This window comes from Oreochromis niloticus, linkage group LG23 (assembly GCF_001858045.2).
Source record: "Oreochromis niloticus isolate F11D_XX linkage group LG23, O_niloticus_UMD_NMBU, whole genome shotgun sequence".
Taxonomy (NCBI): Eukaryota; Metazoa; Chordata; class Actinopteri; order Cichliformes; family Cichlidae; genus Oreochromis; species Oreochromis niloticus.
This window is the reverse complement of record NC_031986.2, coordinates 20,127,769-20,143,673: the sequence shown is the minus strand read 5'-3', so window position 1 is coordinate 20,143,673 and position 15,905 is coordinate 20,127,769. Positions and strand designations below refer to the sequence as shown.

The following is a 15,905-nucleotide window of genomic DNA, read 5'->3' as shown; positions in this document are numbered from 1 at the left end:
TCATACATGATATTTTTATTTATTATGTATTTATTGTAATTTAGCATTTTAGTTTTAGACTTTTTAATTTTAGGAATTTATAAATTTTATATTCTGCTTTAAATTTTTGTAATTGCTATTTTCTTTATATCTTTAGTAAAAATATTTAAAAATGTAGGCAATATTTTTTTATATTTTTGCATTTCATTTTGTTTATACTTTTCTAGTTTAGTTTTTTACTTATTTATTATTTATAATTTTTTTGCATTTTATCACATACTTTATAATTTCCCAATTTTTAAAAAACATTTTCTTTTATATTGTTTATTGTTGTAATTTACCATGTACTGTACCATGTTCTTTGTTTTAAGAATAAAATTAGGAACAATAGCTTACATGACAAAAGCATGAAGGGAAGTAGAAAACGTCAGATACTGACTGAGCAGAAGGAAACCAGTAAAAATCATTTGTATTTACAGTCAAGAATAAAATATTAAGAGGGTTAAATAGCAAACTGTTTTAGACCTTTGAAGAGCAGCGGTGGGAATTTTCCCGTTTGAGACAAAACAACCACATTCATCGATAGCACAGCTTACAGATGGGACACTTAGTGCCTTTCTTGTGACTCATGTTTGTGTTTAATTTATTGATGAGCTGTTTTCAGAAATCCGCAGATTAAAGGTATCGCTGTACACACCCCCGTCAGTGTTCTCACTTTCACATTTACTTCAGTTGAGGTGCAATAAAACACTGAAAATGTGACGTAATCTGAAAAGGAAGTGTAATAAAATAATTTCAGCACACAATAATTTGTTCAGCACACTGTGTAACATTTACATTCAGCGATTTAGCAGATGAGCGTTATTAACGCATCAATGCAGTTTTTAAAGTAGCTTAACAGCTTTTGTATATACAGTGAACATGAACATGAATTTCTTTGGCTCCAATTTTAAACCATAAGTTAAAGAGTTGTCTGTTTTGTAAGAAACATGTTATCTTCATTTGCCTCCTTCTCGGGCATGAAGGTGAGGACGTTATGGGTGTTTGCTGTCAGCAGATGAGTCATCCTCCTTTAGATTATAAAACTAGATGAGTCACTGTAAACATTCGAGGAGTTAAAAAGGAAGAAACGAGTGTAAAGTCTGTGCAAAAACCTTTTTTTGTCTATTTTATCACACACAAACTCCTCATAAGTGTTCCTGAAGCTCAAATGTGGGGTTATCTTCCCCCCGGGTGTCATTTTCCTGGTGCACCTGCTCTCTCAGAGGCCTTTCTGGTAATCGGTATGTGCAGAAAATAATCCCAGAGACAATCATCAGGACCGATCCTGCCATCCCGACACCAATGCCGCCTCCCACGTGCTGAGATTCAGGTGCTGGGGGGAGTTTAAACTCGGGCGGGAACTCGATGGTCTGATTGGTCACCACAGCGCTCAGATTCCAGAGGAGAGGCACGAGTGATATCGCAGCAGCGAGGAGGCACAGCACTCCCGTGAGGATGAAGCCGCGGCGGACCGCAGAGTTGTTACCTATCCCAAAGTAGACGATCCTCATGGAGTAAACACCACTAGCGTTCCCACAAAGCCCCACCAGCAGAGACAGGAGCATGAGGACCTGACCTGCAGCAATCTCAGGTGGTGTGAAGGAATCGGTGAGGATGATGTACCTGCAGTACATAACCTTGAAGCCCTCGCTCACCACGGTGTGGCTGGCGAAGCAGACCCTCCAGAGTCCGACCCATGCCACACCGGAGGTGATCACCGTCCTGTCCGATACCTGCCACACCCTCCACTGGATCAGTCCAAGAGCCACGCCGGTGAGCATCCATCCCAAACAGGCCAGCCCGAGAGCACCAAACTGGGCGTGGCCTGTGTGAGCCAGGTAGGTCATAGCTCTGGATTTCCTGATCCTACAGAAGGTGTCAACAGGGGACCGAACACAGGTGGAAGGTGGGCGATGTCACCTCTGTCATGTTTCACTCTTCTGTGCTCCAGCACAGTCTTGCTGTTGTTTCTGTTCTCGTCTCACAAGTCGTCAGGGTTTTCTCCTCCTTCGTGTCCTGGGTTACCTCCTGAACAAGCACCTGCAGCTCCCTCTGAGAGGAAAGAAACACAAGCACAGCTGTTAGTGAGCAACAAAGCACCACCAACAAAGACTAAAGGGCAGCATTTCAATTGGATTATCTTCCTCTTCACCATCTCAGTGCAGACATACTTCCTATAAATACCATATGTGCTTCCTTTTTAAGTACCCTGTAGGCATTTTTATTTAGTATCTCTGTGTGAAAATTCTTCAAAGTTATCTTAATATATAAGACTGTTAGTTTTGTATCTTTCACTTTTATTTCAAGAAAGATTTCCTGAAATGTTAAATTGCCTGGACATATGTTGTTAGAAAAATGGGAAATGGACACAGATTTACTGAAAAATGCCCATACATGCATGTAAATACAGTATATAAGTTAAAAACAGAGTTTGTACAATTCTAACAAGCCTGAAAGTCATTATTTGGCGTGACCACCTTTATTCTTCAGCACAGTCTGAACTCTCTTAGGCAGCTTTCTTGTCATGTCTTTAAGTAGTCTTCAGGAATAGTTCTCCAGGCTTCTTGAAGGACATTCAAAGCTCTTCTTTGGATGTTTCTGCCTTTTGTTCTGTTCTCTGTCAACATGATCCCACACTGCTTCAATAATGTTGAGGTCCGGGCTCTGGGGAGGCCGATCTATGACTGATAGTGTTCCACTGTGTTTTTGTCTATCCAGGTATGATTTTACTGCATTGGCAGTGTGTTTGCGATCATTGTCACGTCATTAACAAGGTCTCCAACACCACTGAAATGCAGCTTTTTCCTGTTTCTAAAGACGTCACTTTCAGATACTGTTCATCTGCTGTAGATACATAAAATCATAGCTGTTCTTTTGGTAGCTTTAGTTAATTTATAAACTATAGACACCGATAAGTACCTTTGAATTTCACTGGGCCCCATTTAAGCCCACTGTAACCTTGTGATATGCAGTCTTATGAGCTTACACGGTGAGAAACCGCTTTATAGTGTCCAGGTGCTGTTTTATGATTATTCACAGAGTTGTTTGACTTCCATAAATGAATTTGACAATGAAGCTAAGCACACAGTCAAATGTACATAATGACCTATGTCATCTCTGTCTGGTTTCTTGACACCAACTAAACTGCTATAATTTCCTTGTTTAGCTTCCACTTTTTAAAGATTTAACTGTGTTTCTGTTTCTCCTCTAACAACTAAAAGAGTTTTAGATAATGCTTAAAGGCTTTAAATACAACACCATGAACAAACATTATGTGTATCTCGCTTTTTGTAATATTTAAACTAAAACTAAAGGAACTTTCTACATGATGGTAAAGAAAGAAAACACACACCATTTTCTCTCAGTATTGATGAAATGAACATTCAACAGTTAAAGCCCTGCAAATTACCCTCACTTATGTTACCGACACTTGTTCCTCACATCTATTATACACAGCATGTGATGAAAGCAGGTTTTGAAGACATCAGGTCATTGAAATCCGTTAAAAAACTGCAGCGTTTAAAGATAAACTCTTGGTTTTGTTACATACCTGAGTGGTGCTTTCGTGGAACACCTCCCAAGTCGCCTTCAGGGAAGGAAAACCAGACTAAAACTGCCGAACAGGAAGGCTTTTTCATTCACAGGTACCCTGCAGCACTTCCTCATCGTGCACCGGTAACCTGGATACAGCTTCTGGTCACGATTGCGAAGCTGTAAATGATTGACAGGATAAAAGTTTAGATGTAGACGCTGCTACTGGTCAAGTCATTTTAGTCTTTATGTTCTTTCAGATCACTTCACAGCTCTTTGTTGGGGCTTTTTTGTTTTTTTGAAATGTAAATGAAACTATCTGCATTTCCCCGTTTTATTCTCTCTTCTCACTTCCTGCTTTATTTTGACAGTCACTTCTTGTTAGCTTCAGTTTGAACTTATTCTTTGTCAGTACGTTTGGTTTTCCTCCCCATGATATTCTTAGTTATTTTTGTATCTGGTTTCCTGCTCTTGTGGTTTTTCTTAACTCCTTGGATTTTGCCACTTTTTCATACATGTTTTTCTTTTGGACTGTTTCCTCGGTTGTTTATCAAAGGTATGCTTAAAGTTTTTCATTTGACCTACCAGTAATTTCAGTCTGCATTTAGGTGTCCTCTACTCACGCACATCATGACACATGGATTGGCCTCCCCAAAGCCCGGACCTCAACATTATTGAAGCAGTGTGGGATCATGTGGACAGAGAAGAGAACAAAAGGCAGAAACATCCAAAGAAGAGCTTTGAAGCTCAGACTTTGTGAAAAATAATGGTCAACATACCAAATATTGACTATAGAATTGTACAAACTCTGTTTTTGACCCATATACTGTATTTACATGTATGTTTGCACGTTTCAATAAATCCTGCACTTATTTCCAATTTTCCTTGCAACATATAAAGAAACGAGGGATGGTTCAAGAATTTTGCACATTACTGTATCTCTTAAGCATAGCACCACACTAATCAGTACCACTACTTGAACATTATTATTCTCTTCTCTTCCCTTTAAATACAATTTAATGACATGGAAACGTGATGAAGATGATGATTTCTTCTGTTTGATGGAGGGGAGGTTTCTCTTTCTCTTTCCCAATAAGAAGAGAAAGATCAGAGCAACAGCAGAGGACTTACAGTAAAGTCGAATCTCTAGGCTTGACTATAGCAGTGACTCATTCACAGCAACATTACTGACCTTGAACCATCCCCTGGCTGTGCTGCCTTACACTCAGGCTGACTTCCCATGATGCACTGAGATATTTTCCTCCACTCCTTTACTGCAGGTCATTAACTTTAGCCCACTCTCTCCAGAGTGCTTTGACCTGTTTTTTGTTGGTGATCTCTCAGATGGCTGCCTCTCCCTGTGACTGCTTCTGTTCTGTTAAAAAGGGGTTCTTAGTCCCTGCTGTCACCAAGTGCTGCTGATTATTGAGGTTTCCTTCTCATATGTACCTTACAATATGAAGCTTGTGCAATGCGCTATAAATAAAAGTGAACTAAGGTGAAGGGGTCTGGGAAGGAGAAAAAAGCTCTGATCCCTTAGAGACGATAACAGACAGGAGTGGCTGTGAAACGTCACGGTGCAAAGCTATAAAAATGGATAATATATAATATTTGAAACACTGAGTAAACAACAGATAAAGACACCTTTTTTTTTTGGCTGGTTATGGTTCCTGAATGACAGACTTCTCTTCACCTCTGCTTTACCTCAGCCCAACCAAAACAAACAGAAACAACATGCGACTGTTTCAAAGGTCAAAACCAAATATCTTTGTTATTTAAATATTATCGGTCCCTAACTAATCTTTTTATTCACAGGTAATCTGACACAGCTATCAGATGCTGCTTTAAAACCTGTAACAGAAGCCCAAAATGCTGCTTTAAGTGAGTCACTTGTTTTTTTCCTGTACTCAGGCGTGTGCAGACATCATTACTCATGCACACAGCCGATGATAAAACATGCCTGTTTCCTCTAGTGCCATCAAGTTAAGTTTAAGGTATGTTTAAGTACAAGATGTAATTGTCGATTGCTTGCTACAGTAATAGTTAAATCCAGTTATTTTAATTTACATTTTTCCCAATTTTCATGCCCATAGATCTTCTAAGTGCTTAAATTTAATGATAATGTTCATATTTGTGCACATATGCGATGAGTGTTCAGATCTTTACATAGGAAAGGCCAAACAACCATTCCTAACATACTGTGCTGTGATAAAGTATTCCCCCCTTCCTCATTTCTGATTTCCTCCTGTTTTTTTGTGCATATTTGTCACAATTACATGTTTCAGATCATCATACAAATTTAATATTAAACAAAGGTACCCCGAGTAAACACAAAATGCAGTTTTCAAATGATGATTTCATTTCTTAAGGGAAAAAAAATTTATTCAAACCTTTCTGGCCCTGTGGGAAAATCTTGAATTTAATTGTGATTAACCAAAACTGAGTTCAGTCTCACTAAACACACTCAGGCCTGGTTACTGCCAGACCTGCTTAAGTTAGAAATCACTTAAACAGAACCTGTCTGACCCACCAACCACAATTTAAAGAAACAAAGTCAGCGACATCTATCACTCTGGAACAGGTTACAAAGCCATTTCTAAGGTTTTGGGTCTCCAGTGAAACACAGTGAGAGACATTATCCACACATGGAGAAGACTTGGAACAGTGGTGAACCTTCCCAGCAGCGAGCGACCTTCCAAAATTACTCAAGGAGGTCACATAAGAACCAAAACAACACTGAAAGAACTGCAGGCCTCACTTGTCTCAGTCAAGGTCAGAGTTCATGATTCAACAATAAGACAGAGACTGGGCAAAAATGGCGTCCATGAGAGAGTTCAAGGAGAAAACCACTGCTGACTAAAGGCTCGTCTCACATTTACCAAAAACATCTTGATGATCCACAAGAAAATATTCTGTGGACTGACGAGACAAAAACTGAACCTTCTGGAACAATTGAGTCCTGTTACATCTGACATAAAACCAACAGCGTTTCAAACAAAGAACATCACAGCAGCAGTCAAACATGGTGGTGGTAGTGTGATGGTCTGGAGTTGCTTTGCTGCTTCAGGACGACTTGCTGTAACTGATGGAATCATGAATTCTGCTCTGAAGGAGGATGTCCGACCATCAGTTCAAGACCTGAAGGTTTTTGGAGTGACCGAGTCAAACTCTGGACTTAAATCAGATTAAGATGCTTTGGTATGGTGTTAAAAAGGCAGTTCAAATGGAAAACCCTCTGACGTGAGTGAATTAAAGCAATTCTACAAAGAGGACAGGGCCAAAATTCCTCTGCAGTGATGTCAAAGGTTTATTGACAGGTATCACAATCACTGGATTGCAGTTCTTGCTGCCAATGTGGCACAACCAGTTATTAGGTTTGTGACGCACTTACTTTTTCCACACAGAGCCAAGTAGGTTAGGCTTTTTTCCCCTTAATAAATGAAATGATCATTTAAAAACTGCATTTTTCATTTATTCGGGTTATCTTTGTCTGATATTAAAGTTTGAGAGAGGCGTTAAGGAGGCCATCTGCAAATAACGATCATTGAACAGACGTGGTGGCCTATGACACCAACTATCAGCCACCTGTAGTACAGTCCTGGGATCACTTCCCAGTAATTTACCTGCCATTCATGCGTCAACCCGTGTGACCTCAATGACTCACATGACGGCAGGGCGGGCCCCTGCCTTGGCTCATGTAACCCTTAACAACTCACATAAAAAGACTAAAAATGGAATATTTATGTCTATATAAAAGAAGACAAATGCTGCCTGTGTCACCAGGTCCCTCAGAGCAATCCCTTTATTGCTTTCTGCAAACATGAAGTGTGGGCTGTACATGAGGCTACAGCAGGCATATCTTCACATGCTTACTTCTTACATCAGCCTCCACAGAAACACCAGCAGTGTCTCAGTCCTTTTACTCGAGAGAGCAAAAGATCAGTCACTATTTAAGCATTGCTGTATACAGGGAGTGCAGAATTATTAGGCAAGTTGTATTTTTGAGGAATAATTTTATTATTGAACAACAACCATGTTCTCAATGAACCCAAAAAACTCATTAATATCAAAGCTGAATGTTTTTGGAAGTAGTTTTTAGTTTGTTTTTAGTTTTAGCTATTTTAGGGGGATATCTGTGTGTGCAGGTGACTATTACTGTGCATAATTATTAGGCAACTTAACAAAAAACAAATATATACCCATTTCAATTATTTATTTTTACCAGTGAAACCAATATAACATCTCCACATTCACAAATATACAGAGAGTGCAGAATTATTAGGCAAATGAGTATTTTGTCCACTTCATCCTCTTCATGCATGTTGTCTTACTCCAAGCTGTATAGGCTCGAAAGCCCACTACCAATTAAGCATATTAGGTGATGTGCATCTCTGTAATGAGAAGGGGTGTGGTCTAATGACATCAACACCCTATATCAGGTGTGCATAATTATTAGGCAACTTCCTTTCCTTTGGCAAAATGGGTCAAAAGAAGGACTTGACAGGCTCAGAAAAGTCAAAAATAGTGCGATATCTTGCAGAGGGATGCAGCAGTCTTAAAATTGCAAAGCTTCTGAAGCGTGATCATCGAACAATCAAGCGTTTCATTCAAAATAGTCAACAGGGTCGCAAGAAGCGTGTGGAAAAACCAAGGCGCAAAATAACTGCCCATGAACTGAGAAAAGTCAAGCGTGCAGCTGCCAAGATGCCACTTGCCACCAGTTTGGCCATATTTCAGAGCTGCAACATCACTGGAGTGCCCAAAAGCACAAGGTGTGCAATACTCAGAGACATGGCCAAGGTAAGAAAGGCTGAAAGACGACCACCACTGAACAAGACACACAAGCTGAAACGTCAAGACTGGGCCAAGAAATATCTCAAGACTGATTTTTCTAAGGTTTTATGGACTGATGAAATGAGAGTGAGTCTTGATGGGCCAGATGGATGGGCCCGTGGCTGGATTGGTAAAGGGCAGAGAGCTCCAGTCCGACTCAGACGCCAGCAAGGTGGAGGTGGAGTACTGGTTTGGGCTGGTATCATCAAAGATGAGCTTGTGGGGCCTTTTCGGGTTGAGGATGGAGTCAAGCTCAACTCCCAGTCCTACTGCCAGTTTCTGGAAGACACCTTCTTCAAGCAGTGGTACAGGAAGAAGTCTGCATCCTTCAAGAAAAACATGATTTTCATGCAGGACAATGCTCCATCACACGCGTCCAAGTACTCCACAGCGTGGCTGGCAAGAAAGGGTTTAAAAGAAGAAAAACTAATGACATGGCCTCCTTGTTCACCTGATCTGAACCCCATTGAGAACCTGTGGTCCATCATCAAATGTGAGATTTACAAGGAGGGAAAACAGTACACCTCTCTGAACAGTGTCTGGGAGGCTGTGGTTGCTGCTGCACGCAATGTTGATGGTGAACAGATCAAAACACTGACAGAATCCATGGATGGCAGGCTTTTGAGTGTCCTTGCAAAGAAAGGTGGCTATATTGGTCGCTGATTTGTTTTTGTTTTGTTTTTGAATGTCAGAAATGTATATTTGTGAATGTGGAGATGTTATATTGGTTTCACTGGTAAAAATAAATAATTGAAATGGGTATATATTTGTTTTTTGTTAAGTTGCCTAATAATTATGCACAGTAATAGTCACCTGCACACACAGATATCCCCCTAAAATAGCTAAAACTAAAAACAAACTAAAAACTACTTCCAAAAACATTCAGCTTTGATATTAATGTGTTTTTTGGGTTCATTGAGAACATGGTTGTTGTTCAATAATAAAATTATTCCTCAAAAATACAACTTGCCTAATAATTCTGCACTCCCTGTAGAAAACAAGCAGGGGGAACATTAGCACTGTTTCATGAGAAGATAGTCCAGTTTTTATCAAATTCACCCTTTATTCTGGCATAAACAAAATAGCTTCACTCTAAAATGAGATGTGCATCACATGTAAAAATAACATCTGGAAAGCAACAGTTTGTAATAGAAGAATATTTTCCTCAACAGATCGTAACTCTTTTTACCATTTTGGATTCAAACTTGTTCTTTCTAATCTTATTAGACAACAAAAAAAAGTATGTCATGAAAAAAAAATTAAAATTAAAAACTTCTTTCTTGTTTTTAAGAAATGATTTTCACTGGGTAATCCAAGTTGAAATGTTTGCTGAGCAGTTAAGTGTTTCTTTACATACATTTCCAGACAAAGCTTTACAATAAATTACTACGAAATATTACCTTAAAAACATAAAACATACGTGACCCAGCCACTTTCAGCAAGTTAAATAAAAACAACATTAGAGGGGACTGGAAACACTGCAGGGTGAGCAAAGTAACAGCGTCATTTGGTTTTATGAGCTTTGGTTTTATGAGGTGCAAAAGAAACGCAGCTTTCATACGGGGAATCAGGAAAATATCATAATTGATATGTGGTAGCAGTTCTATGTATTAAACTTCACAAGGGTCTAGATAAAGGCTCAGCTTCATAGTTTAAAAAGGCTTCACACAGCGAGCAGCACTATCAGCATTTAACACACTGTGTAGAAATATGTATGTATTAAAACTCACCCTTACTGTAATATTACTTGATAAATATATTGACCTTGGCATGCTAATAGGTGTTTAAATAGTGTGATAAAATCATAGAGTTGGTTCACTTTGTGCTGGTTTGCTTTACTCCACAAAACAGACAGGGGGCGCAGCTCTTCCACAAAAAGCAGTATCTTTGAGTTCCTTGCATAGACTGTATATAAAAGTTGGAACATGAAGCCGTCACTGCAATACCTTAAACTTGCATTTTTTTTTTAGGCCATCAGGGGGCGATACCTTTAGTTTAAAAAGATTCCCAGTTGTATAGGGGGCTAATAGTAAAGAGATCTCTGTGACCTAAGTAAACGTTTTTATTTTTACCTAATTATTCAGATACTGTTTTCAAGTCTTTTTGAAGGAAACGTGACACACATGGCAACCAATCAAATCAATTGCCAAAGACCTATTCACATGAAGCCACAAAGTTTTCTGTGCAGCTTGATAAATATATTCCAAGATACCAGTATTTCACTCTGGGTCACAAAGCCTGTCTACTGAGAGGACAGTCTACTGACACCAATGACAATCAGAAGAAGACATGCTTACGGTCACCATTTTGTGGGCCACTGGGGCTTCTATTTTAATATAAAGAAGTGTTGGCTTAATATAAAGACAGAAAAAAAGGGAGGGCTAGGGAAAAAACTGAGAGAAATCATACAAATTCTGCAACTATGTCTCTGTAACTTGGGCCCAGCTATTGATTGCACTCCTCTTCCTGTCTGTAGTCACATGAGTTTAGTGCGAGTATACCATTGGCTAACAACTTGTCAATCATGAGTCATTAGCCAATGGGTGTACAGTGTCTTTGATTCCTCTGTCAAGTCCAACCCTCTGTCAACATGTCTGCTTTTGACGCACAAAGACACCAAAAAATCTCAGGCTAAGGCTTCATAAGCGAAATTAACAATAATAATAATAATGGATTGCATTTATATAGCGCTTTTCCAGACCCTCAAAGTGCTTTACAATTCCACTATTCATTCACTCTCACATTCACACACTGGTGGAGGCAAGCTACAGTTGTAGCCACAGCTGCCCTGGGCCAGACTGACAGAAGCGAGGCTGCCATATCACGCCATCGGCCCCTCTGGCCAACACCAGTAGGCGGTAGGTGAAGTGTCTTGCCCAAGGACACAACGACCAGGACAGAGAGAGCGGGGGGATCGAACCGGCAACAGATGAGCTTCCCAACCCCCTGAGCCACAGTCGCCACTAATTCACTAACCTAATGGTGACATTGTGGTCCTCCATCTTTTATATACAGTCTATGGTTTCTGGTTTCATCTGTATTTGTCATCCTCTGCTTGGGTAATGAGCAATGTTCTGACACTATGAGCCCATTTTGCCAAAAGGGGAGTTCTGATACAGCACCTGCACGCAATAATGGTTTTATCTATTACCGACTTTAATTAAGTCTGTTAAGCAGCAAAATAATGTGAAAAATAGACCAAAGCAGAGAGGTGTCTTGCCGCCCTGTATGTCCAAGACAAACATGCCTGGCACGATTCTACTAATCAAATGACAACACAATTGTGTTCTTGTCGAATCCTTCTTAGTAAAAACTGACCATCAAAAACACCCCACAGTTTTAAAGTGGACCTGTTATATTTGCTCTATGTTTATGTTCATACTACGCATGGCCATCCCTGTGGCCCAAAAGATCCAAACACTCGGTTTTGGATATATTTTTTTTCTAGTCTTTGCTTTAAATTATGTCGTGGAGAAGTCCCACCCACACACTGTTTACGAGGGGCAACCAATCAGACATATAGAAGGTAAAACAGCTGTTGTCGCGCTGCACCAGGGCCCAGAAAAAAGAAAAAAAAAGAACAATTTTAACCTGTGAGTCATGTGAAGCTACTCTAGGAGAGTCCAAGAACCACAATAAGAGCTGGAAATGAGCAGTGGTGGTCCACTCTAAGCTGTTTAAGGTGTAACTGACTAATCCTGGTGTCTGATTTGGTTTCTGAGGCTCCTCAGTTTGGTTTTAACAAACAGCAACTCCACCAGCATCAAATCCAGGCTGAGGTCACAAACTCACACACAATTCAAAGATGTTCATATAAAAATGCCACATGGTTCATCCTCTTGACTGATTCAGAGCAGTGGTCTCTGCTCTAGTGGCAGACTGTCCATCAGGCACTTCAGCTGCTCCTCGCCCAGCTTGATCTTATCTTCCAGCTTGCGTTGCTCGATGATGAGCGCAGACTTCATCTTCACAAAGTGCCTGTAGTCGTCCAGGCTCTCCATGTCCAGGTGGGTCTCCATGATGCTGGACACCAGCCGTTCCCGACGGTCCAGGTTCTCCTTCAGCTCCTTGGCGTCTTCGTGCTGCCGCATCAGCAGCTTCCGTTTCTCAGTCAGGGTTCGCTGATAGAGGACAGATATGAGTTATTAATCTAGAACATCATCTATGGATCATGTAACCACGTTAAACCAGCTTAGTGCAGCAAAAACAGTAAAACAGAAAATGTCTTAGGAAGCAGTTACATATTCACACAATCCAACATTCATTAAGCTAGATTATTCTTCATTTAGAGTCCTAGAGGTAAGTTGGTGGAGACAAACACAGTTAAAGCCAGCTCCTGAGGGAAATATGTGCCATATCTGCTGCACTGTAGATTCATTACCTGAATTTAATTCCAGTTATGATTTAAGCTGCCAACAACTGTGGTAGGATTATTCTTTTGCATTTGTTTTTACTGCAGAGAGCTCATTTCATAACAGCAGAGAGGTACACTACTGTGCAAAAGTCTTAAGCCAGCCCTAATTTCTTTACATTTATTAGAAAAATAGGAAATATATGCAGTGGTTTACTGACACATGTGCAAACATACATGTAAATACAGCAGATAAGGCAAAAACAGAGTTTTTGTGCAATACTAAGAGCTTGAAAGTCAATATTTGGTGTGACCACCTTTATTCTTCAGCACAGTCTGAACTCTCTTAGGCAGCTTTCTTGTCATGTCTTTAAGTAGTCTTCAGGAATAGTTCTCCAGGCTTCTTGAAAGACATTCAAAGCTCTTCTTTGTTTCTGCCTTTTGTTCTGTTTTTTCTTTTTTTGTTTTAGGTTTTTTTTGACGTCCGTGGTCAGGTACAAGGACTAAAGTAAAGGACTAAGTAAAAATGAGTGAAGCCAATATCCAGAAGACCTTCCTTTGTATGACCTTCAGAAAGCCTGCTAAACCCTTCAGAGAAAGTCTGGATCCCTGGAAACAAAATGTAAAGAAATGTGGGGTGGCTCAAGACTTTTGCACAGTACTGTGAACTAAAATGTTCACACACTATTAAGGTAAACATACATACATTATTAAATTACACGTTTGGCATCAATGGACAAATACAGTGTTTTGTATGTTATGTGAATTCAATTAGCATTTTTATGAGCATAAACAGAAGGTAAAGATTGTTTTTACTGTACTGTTGTTATTGCAGCTGCTGTTCTGTCACTGGGCTTCAGGAGGGATGATTAAATAGATTAGCACAAAGCTTTTCATCTTTTTCAGACGTGTTCAGATTTGTAAACTACAAACAATAAATATGCTGTGAAATACACATAAACAAAACTATAAAATTAAGAGCTAAACAATGGCCTAAAACTTGGTGTAAAACTTCCATAAAGCTGAGGAAAGCAGTCGATTTGGTGGACAGTGTCCGGGGTTACCTTCTCCTCTGGCGGTGCTTCATCCTCCAGGCTGTTGAGGGCGTTCTCCACCCGGGCAAGCCGGCCCGACAGTGACAGCAGCAGGCTCACCACCTTGTCCAGGTCTCCCACGAACATGCGGAACTTGTCGAGCTGGTTGGGCTGACAGACGCGCTGCACGATGGCCTCCACCTCACGGCCCAGAGCCTCGTTGTCCTCCACATCCTCCTGCAGGCTCTGCCTTGCCTCCCGCAGCACCTCCAGCTTCTTCGCAAGGCTGGAGATCAGCTCTTGCTGGAGTTGATGAAGTAGACACATAAAAACAATCCGTTTACTACTTTAGGATGGCAGAATGGCATACATAATAAAACATAAAGTGGGCATATTTTACCTTTTTATTGACCAGATCAACATCCAGCTCATCCTCTGAGTCTTGCTCCTCCAGCTGCTCCTGCATGTCCTTCATCTTGATGAGGAGCTCAGCTTTAGGAGCTGACGTGTTATAGTAGGAGGAGCTGGGGACTAGTGAGGCGGCTGCTGATACAGACACTTCCTCCTCCTCCCTTCTGAAACGCACAAGGACAAACACAAATACTATGACGCAACTTTTACTGACACTGCATGTCTGCACCTAAAATCTTCGAAGTTCTCAACTGGAACTCTTTTGGTGATGACACCAAAATATAAAAACATTCGGTATGTTCAAGCGATCATCAGTTCAAACAATTGAACGTAAGTAAAAGTTATTTAGATGTGTCACAACGTTGCAAAGGTGTGGACAAAGACACAAGCTGTCACCCTCAGATGAGAGGAAATCGGTTAGGATATTCAGGAACAACCCAGAAACCACCGAGGCTCAATCCTACCATGAACTGGAAACCAGCATTACTGTCCACAATAAAGCCAGTTTTACATCATCATGGATTGAGATTCAAGATTCAAGAGGGTGCTGACCAAGAAATCTGACAAATTAATACCTTTAAGCTCGAATTAAATCTTGCCAACCCAAATGTCTTCTAGAGAAATGTTTTATAGTCAAACAAGACAAAGTTTGAGCTGTTTGTCCACAAATACAAAAGGTATGTTTGGAGGAGTAAAGCTGAGGCTTTCAAACTTAAGAGCACTGTACCAGCTGTCAAGCATGGTGGTGGTAGCATCATGCTCTGGTGCTGTGTTGTTGCCAGTGGTGCTGGTACGTTGCACAGAGTGGATGGAATAATGAAGGAGGAGGAGGACTACCTCCACATTCTTCAACTTTATCTCAAATCAACAGCTAGATGGTTGAAACTTGGAGACAGTTGTTCCAACAGGACAATGATCCCAAACACATCAAAACTGGTTTTGGATGGATAAAGCAGGCTAACATTAAGCTTCTGGAACAGCCTTCATAAAGCCCTGACCCCAACCCAATTTCTGGACTATACTTAAAAGCTTTATCTGTGCTGGGAAATAAACCAATTTAAATGAACTCTACAAATTCTGACAAGAAGAGTGATTGAATATCAGCCAGAATTATACCAGAACCTTACAGATGCCTACCTAAAGCATTTGATCCAGGGACAACCATAACTGCATTTTATTAGTATAGGAAAGGCTTTTTGCCACAATTAGCATTAAAAAGTAGCCAGTAATAGTCAAGACAAATGTGTTTTTGTCCACTAAATGTGATTTTGTACAACAGCCTTCAATTATGTTGGCTGACACTGTTATTTGTTTTAAGTCAATGCTAAAAACTCATTTTTATAGGTTAGTGTTTTCTTAATCTGTTCTCCTTCATTTGTTGCCATAGTTTGAAACCATGCATGTATGTATGCATGTGTCTGTATGTTTTAACATGTACACTTATCTACAATGTGCAGCTTTTATTTTAACTGTGAAGCTCTTTGTAACCTTGTTTTGAAGAGTGCTGTAAAAATAAAGTTATTATTATTATGATGTCGAGGAAAGTGGATGAATCGAAATTGCAACACTTGTCCACCAGAGGGCAGGCTAGTCTGGCAAATGGAAAATCAGCCTTGCAGTGGACGCTTCCTTCTCCAGCAGTTCACTTTTATACCTGGACTTTACTAGAGTAGCTTTGCATGATTACAGTTAGAAATAATTGTAATTTATCTAAAAGTTGGACT

The 15,905-nt window shown here is 40.1% G+C and overlaps 2 protein-coding genes across 9 annotated transcripts in view; both read right to left on the bottom strand.

Moving 5' to 3' along the window:
- Nucleotides 1-594: 594 nt before the first annotated feature.
- On the bottom strand, nt 595-5,192 carry LOC102076489 (claudin-34). Of its 2 annotated transcripts, XM_025902680.1 has the most exons (3): nt 4,745-5,192; nt 3,572-4,216; nt 595-2,073 (listed from the first exon to the last, which is right to left on the bottom strand). In XM_025902680.1, exon 3 carries the CDS (start codon nt 1,866-1,868, stop codon nt 1,167-1,169), a length of 702 nt encoding a protein of 233 aa, XP_025758465.1. In that variant the 5' UTR covers nt 1,869-2,073; nt 3,572-4,216; nt 4,745-5,192; the 3' UTR covers nt 595-1,166. The 2 variants fall into 2 exon arrangements, with proteins under 2 accessions (XP_025758465.1, XP_005452356.1); XM_005452299.4 differs by having other exon boundaries at nt 3,572-5,192.
- A 6,661-nt stretch (nt 5,193-11,853) lies between these two features.
- shroom2b (shroom family member 2b) overlaps nt 11,854-15,905 on the bottom strand; it is a 37,093-nt gene continuing 33,041 nt past the window's right edge. For all 7 annotated transcript variants that reach the window (XM_013272197.3, XM_019352203.2, XM_019352205.2 and 4 more), the window contains 3 exons: nt 14,171-14,345; nt 13,801-14,073; nt 11,854-12,506 (listed from right to left, as the gene is read on the bottom strand). In XM_013272197.3, the coding sequence (XP_013127651.1) occupies nt 12,234-12,506; nt 13,801-14,073; nt 14,171-14,345 (721 nt within the window). In that variant the 3' untranslated portion in view covers nt 11,854-12,233. The remainder of the gene's footprint in view (nt 12,507-13,800; nt 14,074-14,170; nt 14,346-15,905) is intronic.

What these genes read in the sequence shown, in the direction of transcription:
- LOC102076489 (XM_005452299.4), bottom strand. Translation starts at nt 1,868, where the DNA reads ATGACCTACCTGGCTCACACAGGCCACGCCCAGTTTGGTGCTCTCGGG.